This window comes from Hibiscus syriacus, unplaced genomic scaffold (genome assembly GCF_006381635.1).
Source record: "Hibiscus syriacus cultivar Baekdansim isolate YM2019G1 unplaced genomic scaffold, ASM638163v2 tig00110556_pilon, whole genome shotgun sequence".
Classification (NCBI taxonomy): Eukaryota; Viridiplantae; Streptophyta; class Magnoliopsida; order Malvales; family Malvaceae; genus Hibiscus; species Hibiscus syriacus.
In genome coordinates, this window is record NW_024062779.1 from 2,672,932 (window position 1) to 2,694,284 (window position 21,353).

At 34.4% G+C, this 21,353-nt stretch overlaps 1 protein-coding gene and 2 pseudogenes across 1 annotated transcript; 1 reads left to right on the forward strand and 2 right to left on the reverse strand.

Moving 5' to 3' along the window:
* Window positions 1–4,508: 4,508 nt before the first annotated feature.
* On the reverse strand, window positions 4,509–5,998 carry LOC120131334 (U11/U12 small nuclear ribonucleoprotein 25 kDa protein-like). Its single transcript, XM_039148342.1, has 4 exons — window positions 5,750–5,998; window positions 5,184–5,283; window positions 4,907–5,006; window positions 4,509–4,757 (listed from the first exon to the last, which is right to left on the reverse strand). The coding sequence occupies exons 1-4, from the start codon at window positions 5,979–5,981 to the stop codon at window positions 4,641–4,643; spliced, it is 549 nt and encodes a 182-aa protein (XP_039004273.1). The 5' UTR covers window positions 5,982–5,998; the 3' UTR covers window positions 4,509–4,640.
* An 827-nt stretch (window positions 5,999–6,825) lies between these two features.
* LOC120131842 lies at window positions 6,826–8,189 on the reverse strand (annotated as a pseudogene).
* Window positions 8,190–12,309: 4,120 nt separating this feature from the next.
* LOC120131337 lies at window positions 12,310–20,815 on the forward strand (annotated as a pseudogene).
* Window positions 20,816–21,353: the final 538 nt, after the last annotated feature.

The following is a 21,353-nucleotide window of genomic DNA, read 5'->3' on the forward strand; positions in this document are numbered from 1 at the left end:
TGTCAAGAGATTTATAAATATCAAATATTTTGAACAAAATCATGAAAAAATCAAACAAAAATAACATGAATTATTGATCTGATAAGAGCAAATCTACATCAAGCATGTATATTTGATATTTATGATTGTCTCTTTTAATATTATCATTTTCAAGGTTTGAATCTAAATTTCTAAATAGTACAAGGAAAAAAGAAAAGAAAAATAAAATCATGATAAAACTGAAGAGGCTGAATGTGGTGAAGTTTGGTTGTTATAGATTCCTTTTATTTTCTTTGATGTTGATGGTGAAATACGAACATGAATGGGTAAAGAGGGGATCACTTGTATATTTTCCCTGGTTAAATTATTGGCAATTTCTCTCGTATTTAATCCGTGGTAAGTACGAGCTTGTAGTTGTTCGTAGACAATTCTCCATCATTTGATACTGAACGCTCACACCCCTGACGGTCCTACATACTTGAACCCAATACCTCAAAGAATAATAACAATTTCTCTACCACCGAGGTCGCTTAATTCATGCAAAATCTCATTCATTCATTCACATATATATATATTCAAATAAATGTAATATAAAAAATAAATGAAAACTACATGTGATTGTTATGATTTAAAAAAAAAAAACAAGGATTGGGGATTAAGCTGGATCTTAACCTATCATTATGTCTCCTAGTATGTTGAAGAGTGTTGAAATAAAAGGTTTGTTGCTTTAAGAATTTTTTTCTATTTTTTGTGTGATATGCATATGCATTTTAGAAGCAAATGAAAGCAAAGTGTATCAATTAAGATTTTGTTGAGGACTCCTTTTTGCGATTGTAATTAATAAGGCCAAAAGTTTAGGGATGCGGCCATGATTTAACCTTTTGAAAGACATGTTTGACTGGTGGTTATTACAGTAGCAGCTTATGGTATGGACTATGGTCCATCAAGTTGCAGGAAATAAATGAGCGAATAAACATGTTGATTTTATAGTTGCTTTCCTCACAAACATTTCCAAGTCGACTTGCTTTGTTGGGTGATTCTTTCTTTGACAATTCTACGATTTAATTTTTTTATTGTAGGATACTATTGTAACACCCTAATCCGATCCGACCCGAAGATCGTACGGTTAAAGCATTACACAGACACCGAAGTGGCTAACCCAAAAATTTCTTCCAAAACATTTACAAAACATCGATAAATCATTCACCTTAATATAAATAAAGGACCATAAATCAAGTTTACAAAATACACGAGTCTCTCAATAAGTATAAATACAACCACTGAGTTTTAAATCAAAACAGAGTTATGACTCGAATAAATACAAAGTCCACATAATTACATGCCCTCTAACAGACTCAAGACATACTCTGAAATGGTTGGTCTGGAATGTATCTGCGCGATAGGCTCTTTTCGTTCCTCTATTGACCTGCGCACGGAAACACATTCTGAACGATGAGCTCACAAGCTCAGTGTCGCGATAATAACTATGCAATACTATACACAATCACTACATGAACACGTCGATGCTTAAAGTCATGGATATGCAAAAGTATATCAACAAACATGAGATAGGTCTAGTGATATGGTCGGAGGAATTTCATGTGCATCTCGAAAAACACACCAACCTATCTTTAAACGTGATAGCTTTAGGGTAATAACCGAAATTTTATGTGCATCAAAAACTCACATCCCGAACCCACATGTAGGCTCTCGAGTATTGGGTACGATCCAAAATTTTATGTGCATCGGATACATACTCTGATAACAATATTCATATATTATAACATAGAGGACGATCGTCATAATATTAGAGTAATTCGGGTGTCATGACCATTTCTCGAGCATCACACAATAGTCAGTCTTATGTCATCCTAACGTGCTTGATTTCTAGGTGTGAATTCAGTTACTTTAGTGGTTTTCATTTGTAATCGTGCACATAAAGCTTATATGACATTAGAACCCCCAAATCCAAACACTTAAACCAATTGGGCAAATTGTCCAGTTCATGATGATGGTATTGATGTTGTGTCAGTAGTATCGATACAAACCCTTGGGTATCGATATCCACCCTGAGTATTGATACAGAAAATAGATTCAATGTTTGAGAAAAACCTTTAGTATCGATACTCTTATGGGAGTACCGATACTCCTATAGGTGGGTATTGATACTACCCCAAGTACCAATATCAAAATTGGTTTCGATGTTTTGAAAAAATACCTCAGTATCGATACTTTTTTGGTAAATATCGATATCGATACCAAAAATGCATTTTGAATCCTTAAAGTGCCTCCGTTTTTTATACCACCCTGCGAGTATCGAAAGTAGACCACCAATATCGGTACTCATGAGTAGAGTTTCGATACTTCCTTCCCAAAATCTCCTTGTTTTTACACTTACTGATGAACCAATACTCACGTTCAGACATTAGTTGTTTTGGGCACGAAAATGTATCCCAACTTCACTCATTTGTCCTACTAAGGGTAACAAACATTATTATAGTCTTATATGAGGTCTTAGGGGTCTAAAGGAGTCACATTTGATGCTTACAAACATCAAATGTGAAATTCACCATGGATTTACTCTACCATGCTTCATGAACTTAACCAACCATTTATGCACATCTAATGATCTACATGTGGTATGGACAAGTTAAAAACGTGTTACCTTGCTGCTAAGCTACTGAAAAACATCCTTAAATCACTTAAGGACTAGTTTCTCCTTGTCTCTTGCCTTATAGCTTTCTTCATTCTCCTTCACTAATCAAGGCAATGAAAATGAGTTGTTAACTCATTTTAGAACTTATGGAAATACTATAAACGATTTCTACAACTCAAATCTCCCCAAAAAGGGACTTAAATCTTAAGGTCCTAAAGACCTCACTAAAACCCAATTATGGCTAACACAACCAAACCTTATAAATGGGGGCTTGAATTGAAGCTTGGAGGAAGTAAAATATGGTTCTTACCTTGGAAGTTTCAAAAGGTGCTTGAAATCCCTAAAGTTTCAAACTTTGCTTGGCTTGGAGATGAAGAAGGAAGATGAAGAGTGGAGAGGAAGAGACAATGACGAGTTGAAAAAAAGGAGGCAAAAATCAGACGTGATATCATCCCAATTAATGGGATTTCAGGATTTGCTTTGAAAAATAAGGTAATTACTCACTTAGTCCTTCCTCTGTTTCATGATTAAAGACATCCTTTTTATCTCCTATTGGGTTCACCCAAGCCCATCTGAAACCCACTTGGGTCAAGCCTTACATAAACTAAAGAAATTTATTCTTATAAATAATGATTTTGAAAATGTTTATAAAACTTAAAGCATTTTGATGAGAATGAAATCAATTTTGTGAATCAAAGTAAAAATAATAAAATTGGAAAGGTAAGATCTATTCCCACCATTTCTTACTGAAAGAGGTATGAGTTAATTTGGGATTTAAGAAGGATTTAAGTATTTGAAAGTTTAATCAGTGAGATTTAATTTGTTTTTATCAAAAGTTAGTATACTTCGAACTTTAAAATATTTCATGGGATTTATAAATATGATATTTGAATGTCAAATACAAGTGTTTAGTGTTTTTTGTAAATAGACGTAATATAATGATTTAGTTGGCAATTTAAATTACAAATTTATGAAAATGATGTTAATTGATGTGTTAATGTTTAGAATAATTTGTAAATGAAATTTCGAAGTTAAAAAAAAGTACATGTTTTAGGTTTTAGTATCAATACCATTAAGGTGAAGACGAAGAAAAGGAATGTTACACGTAAAAAGAATCTCACATCAGAGATTTAACATTGTCCCTGCATTTTGTTTCTTCTTTCTTTACAGCTTCTTCAATGGTGAATGATAACGAGGAAACAGAAAATTCCTTGAAAGAAAAATAAGGCAATATATTTTGGTCTTCTTTGTTGTTAGATATTTGGTCCAAGGAAAGACACTACAATTTCTGGCTGGAAAAGAGTTCCTCTGATTGAATTAATACTTCACCCATTATTACCAAACATAAACCGGGTCTGAATCCAGCACGACCCGGTCAGGAACACCCTCATTCATGCTTCCTTTTTTTTAATTGCATTAGTCCACATCAATGGGTTCTTACACATTGATTCATGTTAGATATATTGAATAACAAGTTCAACTGCAACAGAAATATTAGCTCAGCAATGAGAAATAAATAAAAGAGAAAATGGCTGCTCGTCATGTTACCTTTGGAAAAAAGGTTCCATATGCATCCTGGTAACTAAACGATTACATTAACCAGTCCTGCTAAGCAAGCAACTGACTCCGACCTCAACGGCACAGTGCAGTGCAAAAGCCATCGATTATTTTTGGTCCTCAACGGTGTATATTGAACCTCGGTGGATGACTCCGACCATCCAACCTCATCCGCGAAGAACACCACAAGGTTGTGTGGGAGAGCCATCGTCTCAAGAAGTGAGCAAACTTGAACTCTGGCAGAGATGTTGCCTCCTCTTCTTCTTCGTAATAATCTCGATGTTCGACCTTGTTGTAGTTATGATTATTCACGAGGTTCTGTTGTCTCACTTCATAACTAGATCTTTGTGACAAGCTATGCGCAGAGCACCATGAAACATTGATTAATTGAAAAAGAAGATAAAACATGGCATGCCTCAACATCATCAACATCTAATACCACTGAAGATCATAGAATAAACAAGGGTTTTATCGGATTTGAGTACCATTTGCAGGGAAGAGTGTGCTGTTTTATACGTCTTCTAATAGGTGCTTGGTTGACGGACACGTGTTTGACAAATTCAAGCTGTTTGCACCAGAAAACACGCATCAGATAATTGCAGCTAGCACTCATAAAAGGAACAAAGAAATGATAAAAAGCAGCTATTTCAATTCCTTGACCAAGATTACCAAATTGTAAATACTACTGCCACTATCAAGTATGAAAAGCAAAACCTGATCACCATCTTTGATCCCATAATTTCTAACGCAAGCCTTATTGTCAACCAGCTTCTGACCTTCATAAACCAAGCAAAAGTGCCCCCAAACATGTGACCTGAGAAAACAACAATCAACTTCATCTACATTATAAAATTTATAAACCAAATTTAATATCCAAACTCAAAATAACCAAAACCAACATAAGGAGATTACGTTTAATCAATCAAAAGAATAGCAATCACTCGTAAGTCATAATGTAAAAGTCCATGAACTAGTTTTAATGAGTTAATACCATGAAATACAGCATTGAGTTTCCCCTGGCAATTCTGCAAAAAGTTCCTCTATTGCTACCTTAAGCTCTGCAACTGTAGCATTCCTTTCTACATTTACATCTGCAAAATCCCAAAGCCTCATTCAAGAGTAATAAACATGAGAACTATAATGAGGTCATTCAATTTTTATTTCATAAACTAAGTCAGATTTAGTATTTTTTGGCTTTTTAAAACTTAAAAGCACTTTTCTAATTTTTTATATTGTTCTAATACAAGATTATCCTTGGATTGATTACTCCTTTTACTTTAAAAAGATATAAAAAAGTTATATTTCCTCTCCTTTTGTTTTTATTAACTTTTTAGATGCAAAAAGAAGAAAAAGAAAAATGGAAATAAATACAAAGCAATATTCATCAATAAAGGTGGATCATGTTATCCTTTCATCTCCATTTTAAGTTTTATTTTCTCCTTTGTTTCATTATTTTTAAAAATGGTAACAAATACTAATAAGAACTAAGCATGACTTAACAGAAACAAAGAAGAAAAAGAAAGGTTGAATGAGATATGAGAATCGACAGAGTTTTACCAAAAAGGGAACCGTCGAGCTTTAGAATGGAGAGATTGAGAAGATTCTGATCAGGAAGCTTTCGATACAACAACTGCCGTTCAACGAAAGCATCGTCTTCGTAGCCGCCGTTGGCGTCACCGTTTCTGATTCTGCTAAATTTCAGGGAACTTAAACGCCCCCTCTCCAGCACATTCAAAACCCGCATGTTATAGCTGCGACTACTGACAGGATTCCCCTCATAGATTTCCATATGAAATCCAAACTCTACAATTTTACACCTTACGATTTTATTTTTCCTTTATATGAATCTCAGAGTAGACGGAAATGGAAGCGGAATAGGAAGGCGGAGAGTTCGTTTTTGATATTTATTTTTTGTTTGCTGAAAATTCGTTTTTGAGAAATGACCGTTAAACGGCAGATTTTTATTAGTGGTTGTAAATTTGGAAATTTTTATAACTCAACCCTGCACTTAGGAGTCTGGCGTTCACTCGCGTTTTATGGGAACAAAGACGAGCGCGTGCTTGATACGTGAGTAGCTTGTTAAATATATATTTTCAGAGATAATTGCACTTGATTCTCTCAACTATGACCCCTATTTTAATTGGTCCATAAATTTTAAAACATTTTATATCAGTCCCCAACAGATGTTACATCTTAGTGGAATATCTCAATGTTGTAGTTTATGCATCACTAATCTAACATTATAAGCTAATTGCCTCATTATTCACCTAAATATGGTTCATGTCTACCCAAGGAACACTTGGAACATTTTTTTAAGTATTGTGCCCAAAATATTAGTAGACGCCTGAACTTTCTGTTTGGATACTTGATTGTACTAACATACCAATTGTAAGTTGTAACAAAGCTCAACGAGAGTTGAAAATATATGAGAGAAAAGCCCTTTTGATTTCGGCCCCTAAAATTTATGTTGGCGTTAAATTTATTTATTCAGCAGTTTATAGAGAAAGAGATCAAGAATTTGAATTGTGTTAATGGTTGGTTTTCACATCTAACAAGTAGCGGGTTGTCTGAAATCAGTAACAAAACAAACAAGCTATAAACCAAATGTTTGGTTTATATGAAAACAGGAATACAAGAACAGAAAAGTTAGCCCCCAGACATTTATCCCATAGCACTCGTAAAAACATGGTCTATCATGCTGGTATTGGTGATCCTAATAATGGACTGCCATTTACACCTTTTATGAGTAGAAAATAAGAAAGCAACAAACATATATATATATATATATATATATATATCACAGATACAAAATCTTGACATCTAATTCTTCAAATTTGTCCATGGCGTTAGCAATCTTGAGGACTTCTATGTCTGGTCTCTTCCTCTGTCACCGGTTCATGCTCGTCTTCCTTGATTATTTCTGAGCTCTCTTCGATGCCCAAGGACTCATCATTACAAACAGAAAACTGTGGGTACTTGAACACTTCATTATTTTCTAGTTCACTTAATTTCTGTTGGGACTCTCCTTTGAGCAGCTCAACAACTTCAAGCATGGTAGGTATTTTCTCAGGCCGATTATCAGCACAAACAAGTGCAACAAGGACAACCCTTTTCAACTCCTCTTCCACATACTAACCATTCAGGTTTGGATCCACCACTTCACTTCACTTCCCTCAGAAACTAGTGGGAGAGCCCATTCTGCGATCGGGTTTCAAAGTTGCATTCACCTTCTCTAGTGGTCTCTTACCGCTGACAAGCTCAAGCAAAAGAACTCCGAAACTGTATACATCACAACTCTCTGAAGCTTTTCTTAACATAGCGTATTCAGGGGCAAGGTAGCCAACAGTACCCTTGACTCGAGTAGTCACATGTGTTGCACTGTCTGGGATGAACTTCGCAAATCCAAAATCTACAACCTGAGGCTGGAAATCTGAATTTAACAACACATTACTAGCTTTGATGTCTTGATGAATTACGTGCGGGGTTGAGTGATGGTGAAGATAGCTGAAGTGATCAGGTGAAAGACATTGAGCTTAGCATTTTTGTTGGAACAAATTAGAATAGAAAAGAAATTCAGGTCGAACACTTGTGCAATTCCTTCAGCAGAGCCAATTGCAATATTCATCCTTCTGGTCCAATCAAGAAGACATTCTGCCGAATGGTGTCCATGAAGATGTGAAAGCAAACTCCGGTTAGGCATGTAGTTGTATACAATCAGGCGTTCTTGCCCTTCGGCACAATACCCTCGCAAGCTCAGTAGATTTTTGTGCCTAACTCTTGCCAATATCTCAACCTCAACTGCAAATTGCACTTCTGCTTTATTGCTCCACACCTTCAACCTCTTAACTGCTATCTGCAAGTGTATAACTTTCAAAACGATAACAAGGTTGAAAGAAAAAAAAGCAATAGAAAAATGTCCAGAAGGTTCTTTTGATTGCAACCGAAGTAAACATGGAACTCCAGAAGTATCATCCGAGTGGCTAATTACAAATGCCATTGAAATGGAGACTACACCCACCGTTTGTAGAAAGATAGGTACTATTAAGCAACGTGATTTCACATCATTTTATTCGGATTTGTTGTGACTTTTTTAAGCCAGCCCTTTCACCTATTGCTGAACAGTTTTATGTTGGAAATTTTAGCACATCTGACCTTATACCAATCCCATCATAAGAAATTTCAGCATCATTAAATCAACAAAGTGGCACCTTTACCCCCTGTTACATGTTAGATACTGGCCAGGAACACTAACAGTAGCTCGGTCCAGGAATATGCTTGGAAAGTAGAACAATTTTCCCAAATAGTAAACTAGATTCGAATTAAAGTAACCTAAGGTTTTAGCAAATCAACAACCGGACCTGTTAACCCATATTCCACAAGAAGATCAATCATGCCAAGGAAAGTGAACCATAAATGGATATAAGTATGTATTAACCACAAATTCAAAATAATTCATACATAGCTGACCCCAATTGACACTGAAAAAACCCCCTTCTCCAAGTTTGTTATCATAATTAAAGTTATTGGTAGCTGAATGCAATTCTTCCAACGAAAAAATCCTCCATGTCGGCTACTGCCTGTAGAAGCATACAACTTTAGACGTTAGAATCCAATTGACGATTTGCTTACAAGGTGAAAATCAGTACGATCCCTGTGAATCTGACTCCAGAATATGAAGTAGCTATGCCAATTGCCAAGCTTAATTCAGTTCCTTTACTCAAATCAAGTTCCAAAAGGAAAGAAAGTTCGCAACTTCTAATTACCCCTTTCTTCCTTTCTTGGAAACCTAACATGACAGTAGGGGAGGCAAACAAAAGGAAATAAAATTTTAATCACCACCCCGATGATAGTTTCAGAAACTAAATAAAACCCAAACTTCTTAAATCTTTGCCATTCCTCAAAAGTTCAAAACCATAATCCACTAAAGGAAATCCCTATAAAACTTTTCCTAACGAAAGAAGCTTTGTAAAACAAAGAAAACAGTGGTAATTCATAGCAAACCAACGATAAACTCACCGATCGACGCCCTTCCTGCAACAAATCATAGAGAAAAACGCCATGACAAATCCAAACTAAAAGCCCAACACCTTCTCTTTTCTCTGTCTCAATGGAAACCAATTCCTAGCGGTTTGAAAGACATTGCTTTATTATTTATCTGTACTTTGTACTTGAATTGCTAAACTTCAGCTTCTAAGCAACAGATTCTTTAAGGATACCAAACGTAGCGCCTTTGGGCAATAAATTGTTCCAACAAACATACTTTCTTTCTGGTGTTTTCTTTAATGGGTGTGTGTGGTGCGGTTTTTTTTCCTGGTTCAAAGAGAATTTGCAATCTCGGTATTTAAAAAAAAAACAAAGAAAAATTGATATAATGTTAAGGTTTGCTGAAGTTTGGCTATTATTTCTCTGGTAATAGTAATATTTAAGTCACATAATTAAAACTATGCTCATCAATTGTTATTTTTTTAATAAAATTATAATTAAAGTTATATATAATTTTTGAATAAAAGCTACTAGTATTACTAGAAAAGTAAAAATATTTGAAATTACAATAAGAATTTACAATTATCATTATAAACTAAATACACAATATTGAACCTATATACTTAAGATCATATAAGGATCATACATGAAAATGTTAAAAATTCAACCAAGAAACTAAAATAAATACAAATAAATCTAATTGTATCGACAAACAAATCACAAAACAAAATTAAGCTATTGAAAGACTACACCGAGAATTGCAGATCAGAGAGAAGCATTGTGAGAAACTATCCACAATCATAAAATCACGCATCCAAATTCAATCCAAAGGTCCATAACATGAAAGATCAACAAGATTACGAATAAACGTTATCTTAATCAATCGTGGTGTCGTCAAATCCAACCATGAGAAAATATAAATAAAAGAACGGACAAACGACCGAGAAAAAAATCAAAAAATGTCACAAAGACAGATATATATGTGCAGTACAAGCAAAAATATTCTTATTAAAAAACAAAAAAAATAAAGAAAAAAGAGAATCGATGATCGACAACCAGAATTAAAGTCAGTACCACTATCGGCTAAAGAGAATCAAAAAAAAAGTTGATCTGATCTATAAAAAACGATACAAACTCAAAGAAAAAAAAATGAAAACAAAAGAGGGAGAGAGTGGATAAAGAAAGGGTAATTAAAATTATATTTTGATCACTCACAACTAAAAATTTAATAATAATTTTAACGTGACATTATAAGATAATATTATATAATCATTGAAAAATTATTATTACACTAATAATTTTATTTGTTTTCTAATAACATAAAATCAAAATATAATTTATTTTAAAATAATTTAATAACCAAATACGTATTTTATTCTTTTTTTTTCCTTTTATTTTTGTTTGCTTTATGTTTATGGCATTGGTTGGCTGCTGCTTTGGCCGGTTCTTCGCTGAGTCTAGCTGTTTCCAGTTCAGAAATTTCATCCCCATCGCCATCCTCACCTCCATCTCGACATGCCCAATGGGCCATGGATTGGATACATTTTTTTAATAAACTTCACCATTAATCACTAAATTAATCATTTATAATAAAAATATTAATTACCAATACAATACTACTAAATTGAGACAATATAAAATAACAATGATGGAACAACAGAAGACAAAGTCTTCTAAATATCATTTATTAATCACATTTAGATTAGGATGAAGGGAACGAGTGAGGTTCGGTCAGTTGGCCTTTGGGTGTCTCTCTCTTTGTATCAATGCAACTTACTATGAAAATGAACTAAACATACATGTAGGTTGATAGAAGGTTTGTTTAGATTTTGAAATATAAATCCTTGTCCGATCACAAATAGGTAAAGCAATATGATCGGATATCGTCTCAAAAGATAAGAAGACAACGTTGTAGAAATTATCTTTGTCCAACATGTACTCGTTGTCGTGCCACTACCTAAGTCAAAAATCGAAATATGTTAAATATTCATGATTAAAGTTACAAAATTTGATCACCAAAAGTTGATAAGATTAGTTTTAATGAGATAAATGAAGTATTAAAAAAGTTGTATTATTTAGGGTCCATTATTATGATTTATTAGGTAAAGTACACCGTATGTTATTAAATTATATTAAAACAAATATTATAATCATTAAATTAATGATATTTTTTATTTGGTACAAAAAAATAAAAAAGTATAAAACGATTATTAATCTTTTAAAATTATTATAAAATGTTCATCACGAAATCATAATAAACTACAAAAATTCAATAAATTTAGTGGTTGTTTTAATATAGTTGACTTACAGTGCACTTTACCCTTATTTTATGAAGTCAAAAACGACGTCGTAGAGTCATACGTTAGGGTTTCAACTTTAGAATTCCTTCATTTTCTGCCTCTTTTCACTTGCTCGTCATGAACGCGCAGCTCCACCTCCGAAAGGCTGGAGAGTGAAATTTCCCCTAGATTTTGACATATGAGTTTTCAGATCTCTAAGAGGCGGATTTTAGATTAATTGGTCAGTCTTCTTAAAGGTATTGATTATTTGTACACGCTCGACTGCAAAATTATTTATGTTCATGCATCTGCAGGATTAGGTTGAATTTGTTGTTATGTTGATTTTGAATCACATACTTAATCAGATTAAGATATCCATGGCAAGCATTCTATTGTGTTGTTGTATGAGCTAAAAATAATTGTTTTTTTAAATGACGTTAAATTGGAGTATAACATTAATTTGGTCTATATTTTGAGTTATATGGTACTCACTATTGTTGTATTTATTTTTTTTTCTAACAAATAAACTTATTATTTTTTTAAGTTGTGGATTTGATTGTATTTAATTTTTATTCTGAGAAATCCTTGATACACACCATTATTTATTAAATCTGATCTAATAAAACTATTAGTATATGAAAGCAAAATTCAGTTCAAGTTTGAGCTTATTGATTGAACTTGCTGTTTACTAGATCAGAAGTCCAATTGACCAAGCTAAAGTAGCTTGATATATTTCTTGAGTGAAGTTTAGATGAGAAAAATGGAACTTGTTTGAGCTCACTGAGCTTAAAGCTTAAAGTTTGGAGTTGAGCTCAAGCTCAATCTTAAGCTTTGCTTCGTCTTGGGTCTGGCTTGATTGGAAGTGAAGCCCTCCCTCCAACCTAGCAATAGCACTCGGTTTTCCTATTTTTCATTAAAGTGTCTCAAATTTGCTTTGGTGTATGTTTGAGATTGGAATGTCTAATTGCTGATCCCTCTGTAATTCTCAATGATCACTTCCAGCGAAAACATTTCTTCTGATAAAAACAAGAGTGTAATCTGATGGATGAAGAAAAAGGAGAAAGAGAATCAGGACCAATCTTCAAAGACATAAGGTGTTATTTCTGCGATCATTGTGGAATTTGCAGATCTAAGAAGTCTCTCATCATCTCCCACATCTTCACCCACATCTTCACCCACCACCCGGTACCTACTTTGATTCCGCATTATCAATTCAAATTTTCTTTTGCAACCGGCCTGTGGATTCTTCTTACTCCTTTTAAAAATGGATTTATGCTATACATTCATTTCAACATCGAGTTTGATTCAGGAGAAGATAAATAATGGAGGAAAGGAAGAGGAGAAATTTCCTCATTGAATGAATGTAAACAATGCTGTGCTACTTTCAGGAAGCCTGCTCATTTAAAGCAACACTTGCAAAGCCATTCTCTTGAGGTACTTTTTTACTATTAATTAGTTTTATTCAGGTTTTTAATAATGTTCGGTGATCTAACTGACCAAACCTGGGCAACAAAAAACAGTTTAAAACATGATTTTGGCCTTTGGTATATGCGGCTTAAATTTTGAAGATACTAGTGTTAGATGATCAAAGAAGCGCCAAAGGAAACAACCAAGAGAGCTGTGGATAATCTGTTATTTTATTTTGCCTTTCACTTTAATACCGTTTATGATTTATGACTAGTTTGTTTTACTTGGGCGTTCCTTTATATTAAAGATTGATACTTTTGCAGGAGCCATTCTATTTATGAAAATATCAATTGGTGTTATAGCGTGAAGCATTGGATCCCACAAAAAGAACTCCAACATGCAAGAGGCTACATAGTTATGACTTGAATGAACCAGCATCAGGTTGGGAGACCTCCTGAGAAGCTTCATCAAGTGAGCCTCAGTCACGCTGTGTGGTATTTCTAGGTTTGAATGTTTCGATTATTGTTGGTTGCTACTTATTCTAGTAGGTTCTCATACTTCTTTTCCTTTTGTCGCAGAGGCCATTTGTTTGTTCAGTTGATGATTGCCATGCCAGCTATAGGAGAAAAGACCACTTGAATTGTCACCTTCTTCAGCACCAAGCAAAATTTTTCAGTTGTCCAATTGAGAACTGCAACAAAGAATTTGTATTTCAAGGCAACATGACAAGGCATGTAAAAGAATTTCATGCTGAAGATTCACCTTCCCCTAATCCTGGAAGTCAAAAGTAGTATGCCTGTCAGGAAGTAGGATGTGGAAAGGTGTTCAAATTTGCATCAAAGCTGAGAAAACATGAGGATTCTCATGGTAAGTTGTGTTTGTTCTTCATTTCCCAAAATTATATTAAAGCTTCTGATTTGTGGAGTGTCATGAGTTGAGCGAGATCATAAGATTTTGCCTTAATTTAATTATTCTTTTTAAAGAAAAAGTGAAAAGAAAAGAAAGCAAGCCGTCTTAGTTAGGAGGTTGTGATTTACATGCATTATTAATCATTAATGTTGTAAGTTGTAACTACTAACAGTTAAGCTGGATTCGGTGGAAGCCTTCTGTTCTGAACCAAGTTGCATGAAATATTTTACTAATGAGCAATGCCTCAAGGATCATGTACGATCATGCCACTGTAGGAATTATAGAGATGATTTGTTACCATTCCTATAGAGATATGATTTGTTACCATTCCTATAGAGATATGATTTTGTAAATAGATTTCTACAATCTCTTATTTTAAGGGATCATATCCTAGGATTATTATTTTTTCTTTCTTAGAGTTTCCTACTTTAGAGAGAGATTTTGTATATAAATATGTAATCTGTCATATTGAAAAGAATAAAAAATTACAGAGAATTACTCTGATTTCTACATGGTATCAGCTTAGGTTACGGTTTCTTTCCAACCTAGATGATGTCCACAACTTCTTCTCCTACTCCGGAGCTTGGTTTAAAAAAGCGCGCATCAGCGCCTGATGCGCGATGCGACCGTTGTGATGGTCAAAGCGCATCGGGCAGCCTGATGCGGTAGGGGGTACATAATGCGGTCTGATGCGATCCGATGCGACTGATGCGGTCTGATGCGGGCCGATGCGTTTAATAAGATTTTTTTTAGGCTTTTAGTTGGACTAGTTTATGTTTCTAACTTAATTGTTGGAATGGGCTTAAAAAGCCCATATTCAATTGACCTAAATCTCTAATAAAATGTCACCTGGTTGCTGCTTTCCTCCATCGAGCTTTCCCCCCTACTATTGAAGATCTGTCTGCTGAGTGCTGCCATTGAAGAAACTTTAAGGTAAATCTCAATTTTTTTTTTACATTTATCCTCGATTTTACTGTTTCTTTTCATCCCTGCCACTCGCAATAGACTTGACAAGAGGCTGCTGTTATTTTTTTCATCCCTAAGTTCTTATGTGTACTAAAACAAGTTGTTTTTTGTTGCTTAAATGAATGAACTGTTTTTATGTCCTATAGATAAGTTCTTTTTGTTGCAATAGCTTTTAGTTGCAAAAGCTTTTAGCTTTTAGAAACATAAACAAGTTGTTTTTTGTTGCTTAAATGAATGAACTGTTTTTACGTCCTATAGATAAGTTCTTTTTGTTGCAATAGCTTTTAGTTGCAATAGCTTTTAGTTGCAAAAGCTTTTAGCTTTTAGAAACATAAACAAGTTGTTTTTTTGTTGCTTAAATGAATGAACTGTTTTTACGTCCTATGATTTTACTGAAAAAACTAAATCAAGAAGCTTTAATGCCGCAATAGCTTTAAATTGATTTTACTGAAGGTTTAGCGAAGAACTGTTTCTTTTTGTTGCTGGGGTGTGTGATTGTTTTGCTACTTGCTACTTGTTTAAGCTTTTATATGTACTAAAACAAGTTATTTTTTGTGATTTTTAGTATGGAACCAACTCCTAGTGCTACCTCAACGGGTTCAAATACAAACACAACCAACAAATCAACTGATCCAGCTAGGAAATATTCTATGCAAGAGCCTAGTAATAGAAACAATTTTCGTTGCCATTTTTGTCCTAAAGTAGTGAAGGATGGTGTGTATCGAATGAAATGGCATTTCATTGGTGGTTTGCGGGATGTTACTAGTTGCCCAAACTGTCCAGAGCATGTAAAGGAAGAGGTGAGGTCTTTCATGCAAAAAAAAGAAAAAGAAATGGAAACCATAGAAAAAAAGATGAACTTAACTTACTCAAGAAGATTCGACTATAGTGACTATGATCTTGATGAAGATGATGATTATGTTGAAGTGCAAGGGGTAGTAGCAAAATGTCTCAAAGAAAAAAGCCAAGACAAAAAGGTCCTATAGATAAGTTCTTCGCTCCTAATCCCGAAGATGTTGTCAAAGGAGGAAAAGAAGGGAAGCAACAAACTATCAATGTCACGGTTCAAAAAGAGTTGAGGGAAAAGTTTGTAAATATATAGCACGGTGGTTCTATGATGGAGTCGGCCCATCAAGAAATGATAAAGAAAAAAGACCCGCTCTTGTTGATGAAGATGAGATGGAGGAAGACATTGGAGTGACTGATGATGATGAGGGAGATGGAGACGTGCTCGGGTTTGATGATGGGGATCTTGGAGACATTTAGTTTGTGACTAGAGAAAGGTTAGAGAACTCTGTGGGGGGAAGGGAAGTGGGAGCTATTGTTGATTTGTCTTTTGGTTGTTTGATTTTCCTACGCGTACTTGTCTATTATGTTATTTAACATTTATAAAGTATTATTAAACTACTTTTGGTATTAATTGATGTATTTTTTATATATAAGTATTTACAAGATATAAAATTAGTTCAAAAGTATTTTTTTTGTGAAAATTAGCGTATCGGGTTCGTGATGCAAGCGCATCACGCATCGGCTCTCGGGACACTAAACGCATCAGAGCGCATCTCGCATTTTAAAACCAAGCTCCGGAGATCACTTCAAATCCAGAAAATTTTTCTGGTTCTGCTGCTTAATCAGAAGGTAATCTGGTCATGAAAGAACCAGAAGGTAAACCTTATGCTACAGTTTTTTTCTCTTCCCAGTCATCCCCTAATTAGAGCCTCGATTCTGGTGCTACGGATCATATGACTGGTAATAAGGATTTGTTTTGCAATATTTTTTCAAACTTTGGTAAAGATGTCAAAACGACTGATGATTCTTTGTGCAAAATAAAGACGTGACACTGTTATTCTCAATGACCAGATTGTACTTAAAAATGTCCTCTTCGTACCAAATTTGGCTTGCAATCTCGTTTCCGTTAGTAAACTTTCCACCGACTTGCACTGCTCTGCAAATTTTAATGATATTGATTGTACTTTGCAGGCACTGAACTCAAAGAAGATGATTGGTAAGGCCAGCTTGCAGAATGGTCTCTACATTCTTCCTGCCTCTACTAAAATCAAAATCTCGAAATCTTTCACCGCTTTAAAAAAAGTTGATAATGTTATGTTATGGTATTATCGTTTAGGTCATCCTAGTTTTCACTATCTTACAAAAGTTTTTCCTATTCTATTCATTCATAAAAGGCCAAATTTTTTTTCTTGCAAAGTTTGTTCTCTTGCCAAACATACTAAATCAACTTATTCTCCTTCTACATATAAGCCTTCTTACCCTTTTGCTTTGATCTACAATGATATTTGGGATTATTCTCAAGTGAAGAATGTTGATAATTGTAAATGGTTTATCACTTTCATTGATGATCACAGTATGATAACTTGGACTTATTTGCTAAAAGATAAATTTGAAACTGCAGGTGTTTTTATCCAATTTTATAACATGGTTCTCACTCAATTTGGGTCTAAAATTCAACTCTTTAAATCTGATAATGGCAGTAAATTTTTTGCTAAGTCTTTGGGTGCGTTTTTCAGGGAAAAGGGTATAGTTCAGATTAGTTCTTGTGTTGACATCCCACAACAAAACGGTATTGCCGAAAGAAAAAATACACCTCCTTGAAGTTACCGTTCTCTTCTATTTACCACTAATGTTCTAAAATATGTGGGGGAAGCCTTATTATATGTAGTAGGTTTTATAATTTCAAACACATCAATCTATATTTTTGCAATACTTTCTCCATTTTAAATCTATCTCTTCCATTCTTCCACTTAAAATATTTGGTTGTACTGTTTTTATCCAAAACATTGCTCCTAATAAGTCCAAGTTAGATCCTAAATCATTAAAGTGTGTACTGGTTGGGTATTCTTCACTTAAGAAGGGTTATAAATGCTATCATCCTTCTTCAAAACGATTTTTTACCTCTATTGATATAACATTTTATGAGCAGATCCCTATTTCACTCGGGCTGAAATTCAGAGGGAGACATGGAAGGATTTTCAGCCACATCAGATATCCTCCTACTCTTTATTCTCAACCTTCAGAATTGCCACCAATTTTGTCCTTACCTACAGATTTGTCATATGTAATTACTCCCATTGATCCACCGGTAGTACCTATCACAACTTCACCCATACCCACTTTAAATACTCTTCCTGAAAATACACCTACTCCCATTCAAAATATTCCACAAACAACACCAATCAAACAACTTCGTTTCTATACAAGGAAAAGAAAACATATTCCTGAGGCTGTTTTGCAATCTGATGCTTGCCGAGAATTGGATTTGGGTCCAGCTGCCGAAATAGAAGAAGAAATCAGTAAGTCCACTTCCTTTCTCTAGATGACTTCCCTATTGCTATTAGAAAAGGGGTTAGACAGTGCACCAAGCATCCTATTGAAAAATTTGTTGGTTATAATTCATTGATGCGTCTTTTCAAGCATTTACAACAAACTTGGATAAAGAACAGGTTCCCACAAGCATAGCTGAAGCTCTAAAGGATTCAAAATGAATAAGGGTTGTTGAAGAGGAAATTTGTGCACTGGAGAAAAATGCTACTTGGACTATTACAGACCTTCCTCAAGGAAAAAAGGTTGTTGGCTGTAAATGGATCTTTACTGTAAAGTATAACTCAAATGGTAGCATCCAACGATACAAAGCGAGACTAGTGGCCAAAGGCTTTACACAAACATATGTAATAGATTTCACAGAAACTTTTGCACCTGTGGCGAAGCTGAATACTGTTCGAGTACTCCTAAGTTTGGCTGTAAATTACGATTGGAAATTATACCAACTTGATGTAAAAAACGTTTTTCTTAATGGCAAGCTAAAAGAAGAAGTCTATATGAAGTTGCCACCTGGCTTAAAGTCTGTTGAAGGAAGTAACAAGGTGTGCAAGCTCAACAAGTCTCTATACGGGTTAAAACAATCACCCAAGCTTGGTTCGAGAGGTTCACTAAAGTCATCCTAAAAACGGTTACAAGCAATCTCTCGCCGATCACACTCTTTTCATCAAGGTAACTTCTACAAATAAGAAAGCTATCCTTATTGTGTACGTGGACGACATAATTCTTATCGGAGATGATGAAGAAGAGATTTGCAATTTGAAGTTGTTAAATAAGGAATTCGAAACCAAGGACTTGGGAAAGCTAAGGTATTTCCTAGGAATGGAGGTGGCAAGGTCAAAAGGACTTGTGATCAACCAAAGAAAATATGTATTTGATTTACTCAAAGAAACTGGTTTTCTTGGTTGTAAGCCGATTGATACACCAATGGAGGCAAGTTTGAAATTTAACAAAGAAGATGGGTCCTTGGTAGACAAAGAGAAATTTCAAAGATTAGTTGGGAAACTAATTTATTTATCCTTGACAAGGTCATATATAGCATTTCCTATAAATGTGATAAGTCAACACATGACTAATCCTACTGAAGAGCATATGGCAGCAACAAATAGAATTCTCAAGTACTTGAAGAAAACTCTAGGACACGGTTTAATGTTTAAGAAGACACAAGACAAAACTGTTAAGATATTTACAGATTCTAGTTGGGCCGGAGACCTTACTGAAAGGAGATCCACTAGTGGCTACTGCACCTTTGTTTGGGGAAACCTTACAACTTGGAGAAGTAAGAAACAATCTGTCGTTTCAAGTAGTGCTGAAGCTGAATTTAGAGCACTAGCATTGGGAATATGCGAAGGAATTTGGCTACTTAAACTACTGAAAGAACTCGTCACTAATCAAGAGGATCACTTTGAAGTTTTATGTGATAATCAATCTGTTATTCAAATTGCCAAGAACCTAGTTCAACATGATCGGACAAAACATGTTGAGATTGATAGGCATTTTATTGCTGATCAAGTTAACAAAAAGACAGCCACACTTTCATACATTCTTTCAGAAGAACAAGTTGCAGACATTCTTACTAAGGCTTTGCCAAAGCCTGTTTTCAATAAATTCCTATTCAAGCTCGGATTATACAATGTATATTCTCCAGCTTGAGGGGGAGTGTGTGAATTATAGAGATGATTTGTTACCATTCCTATAGAGATATGATTTTGTAAATAGATTTCTATAATCCCTTATTTTAAGGGATTATATCCTAGGATTATTATTTTTCCTTTTTTAGAGTTTCCTACTTTAGAGAGATATTTTGTATATAAATATGTAATCTGTCATATTGAAAAGAATAAGAAATTACAGAGAATTACTCTGATTTCTACAGCCACCAATATACTAATTGTGAAATATGTGGGGCAAAGCAGCTTAAGAAGAACATCAAGCGGCATCTTCGATCACATGAATCAGATGTTGCATCAGAAAGATTTAAGTGTGATTTTGAGGGTTGCCTCCATACATTTTCAACTGTAAGATGCTGTGAACCTCAAAATATGCTTTTTACACATTTAAGCAGAACTTGAATGTGATTATTTTGGTCTAAGAAAGTTTTGGTTACTAAAATGTTTTCTGATGGTAAACCTTTTCCCCCTTTACGGAAATACTCTATTACAGAAATCAAATATGCGTCAGCATTTCAAGGCTGTGCATGAAAAACTCGAGCCTTTTGCATGTAGCTTCTCTGGTTGTGGTATGAGATTTGCGTTCAAGCATGTTAGAGATAACCATGAGAAATCAGCCCAACATGTTTATGTTCCAGTAAGCTATTTACTTGTCAATAACTAAATGCTGTTACAAGTTGTTTTGTGCTGGTATTCTTCATGTTAGACATATATTAATGGTTTTGACAACCGTTTTCTGCTCAGGGGGACATCATAGAGTCCGATGAGCAGTTTCGGTCAAGGCCAAGAGGTGGACGGAAAAGAACATGCCCCTCTGGAAATGCTTGTTCGAAAAAGAATTACTCCACCGCAAATGGTTACAATGATGGATCCAGGGCCTACTCCTGGTTGCTCTCAAGTCTTAACAGATGAGGGCTAACCATGAGACTGAATGGGTAAATATAGTTCAGTAACACGCTATGAAAACAGTAATTTTTTTAAACTTAATACAATGTATAGCATAAAACATCATAGGAGCATATTTTCTTTTCGTTTTTCAGTAAACTGAACTTAGTAATGAATGTATGTTCAAAAAGAAAACTTAGTAATGAATGAGCGGAGTGTATATTCATATATGTTCTGTTTATGTATTTTTGTTTTATATAGGCATGTACACGAAACAAATGTTCAGTGAACCGTTCGTGAATCGTACTGTGAGAAGTTTGTTTACGTTCATTTATATATTAAACGAATAGACATGAACAAGATTCTATGTTCATGAATATTATAATCCGTTCGTTATATTCGTTCATTTATATTCAACTCAATCTTCAAACTTGTTTAAAATATTAAGACCTAAAATTTTTAACCTCAAACCCAAATAAAAAATATCAATTAAATAATATAAACCCTTAAGCTATTTGTAAAAAAAAATCCTCTTCTCAAATATAAATTTGATTAATTTTATGTTTGTTCGTTTATGTTTGTTTGTTTACATTTGTTCATTTATATTTGTTTATCATTTTAATGAACGAATATAAACAAACTATATTTCTTAATGAACACAAACAATAAATTTTGCTCGTTTAGTTGTTCGTATTCGTTTGTTTATTCGGTTAAAATTAAGCGAACGAA

Coding starts and splice junctions, on each gene's coding strand:
- LOC120131334 (XM_039148342.1), bottom strand. CDS start 5,981: ATGGAAATCTATGAGGGGAATCCTGTCAGTAGTCGCAGCTATAACATG. Junction 5,284..5,749: donor GCTCGACGGTTCCCTTTTTG/GTAAAACTCTGT, acceptor GGGATTTTGCAG/ATGTAAATGTAGAAAGGAAT. Junction 5,007..5,183: donor ACTCAATGCTGTATTTCATG/GTATTAACTCAT, acceptor TTGTTTTCTCAG/GTCACATGTTTGGGGGCACT.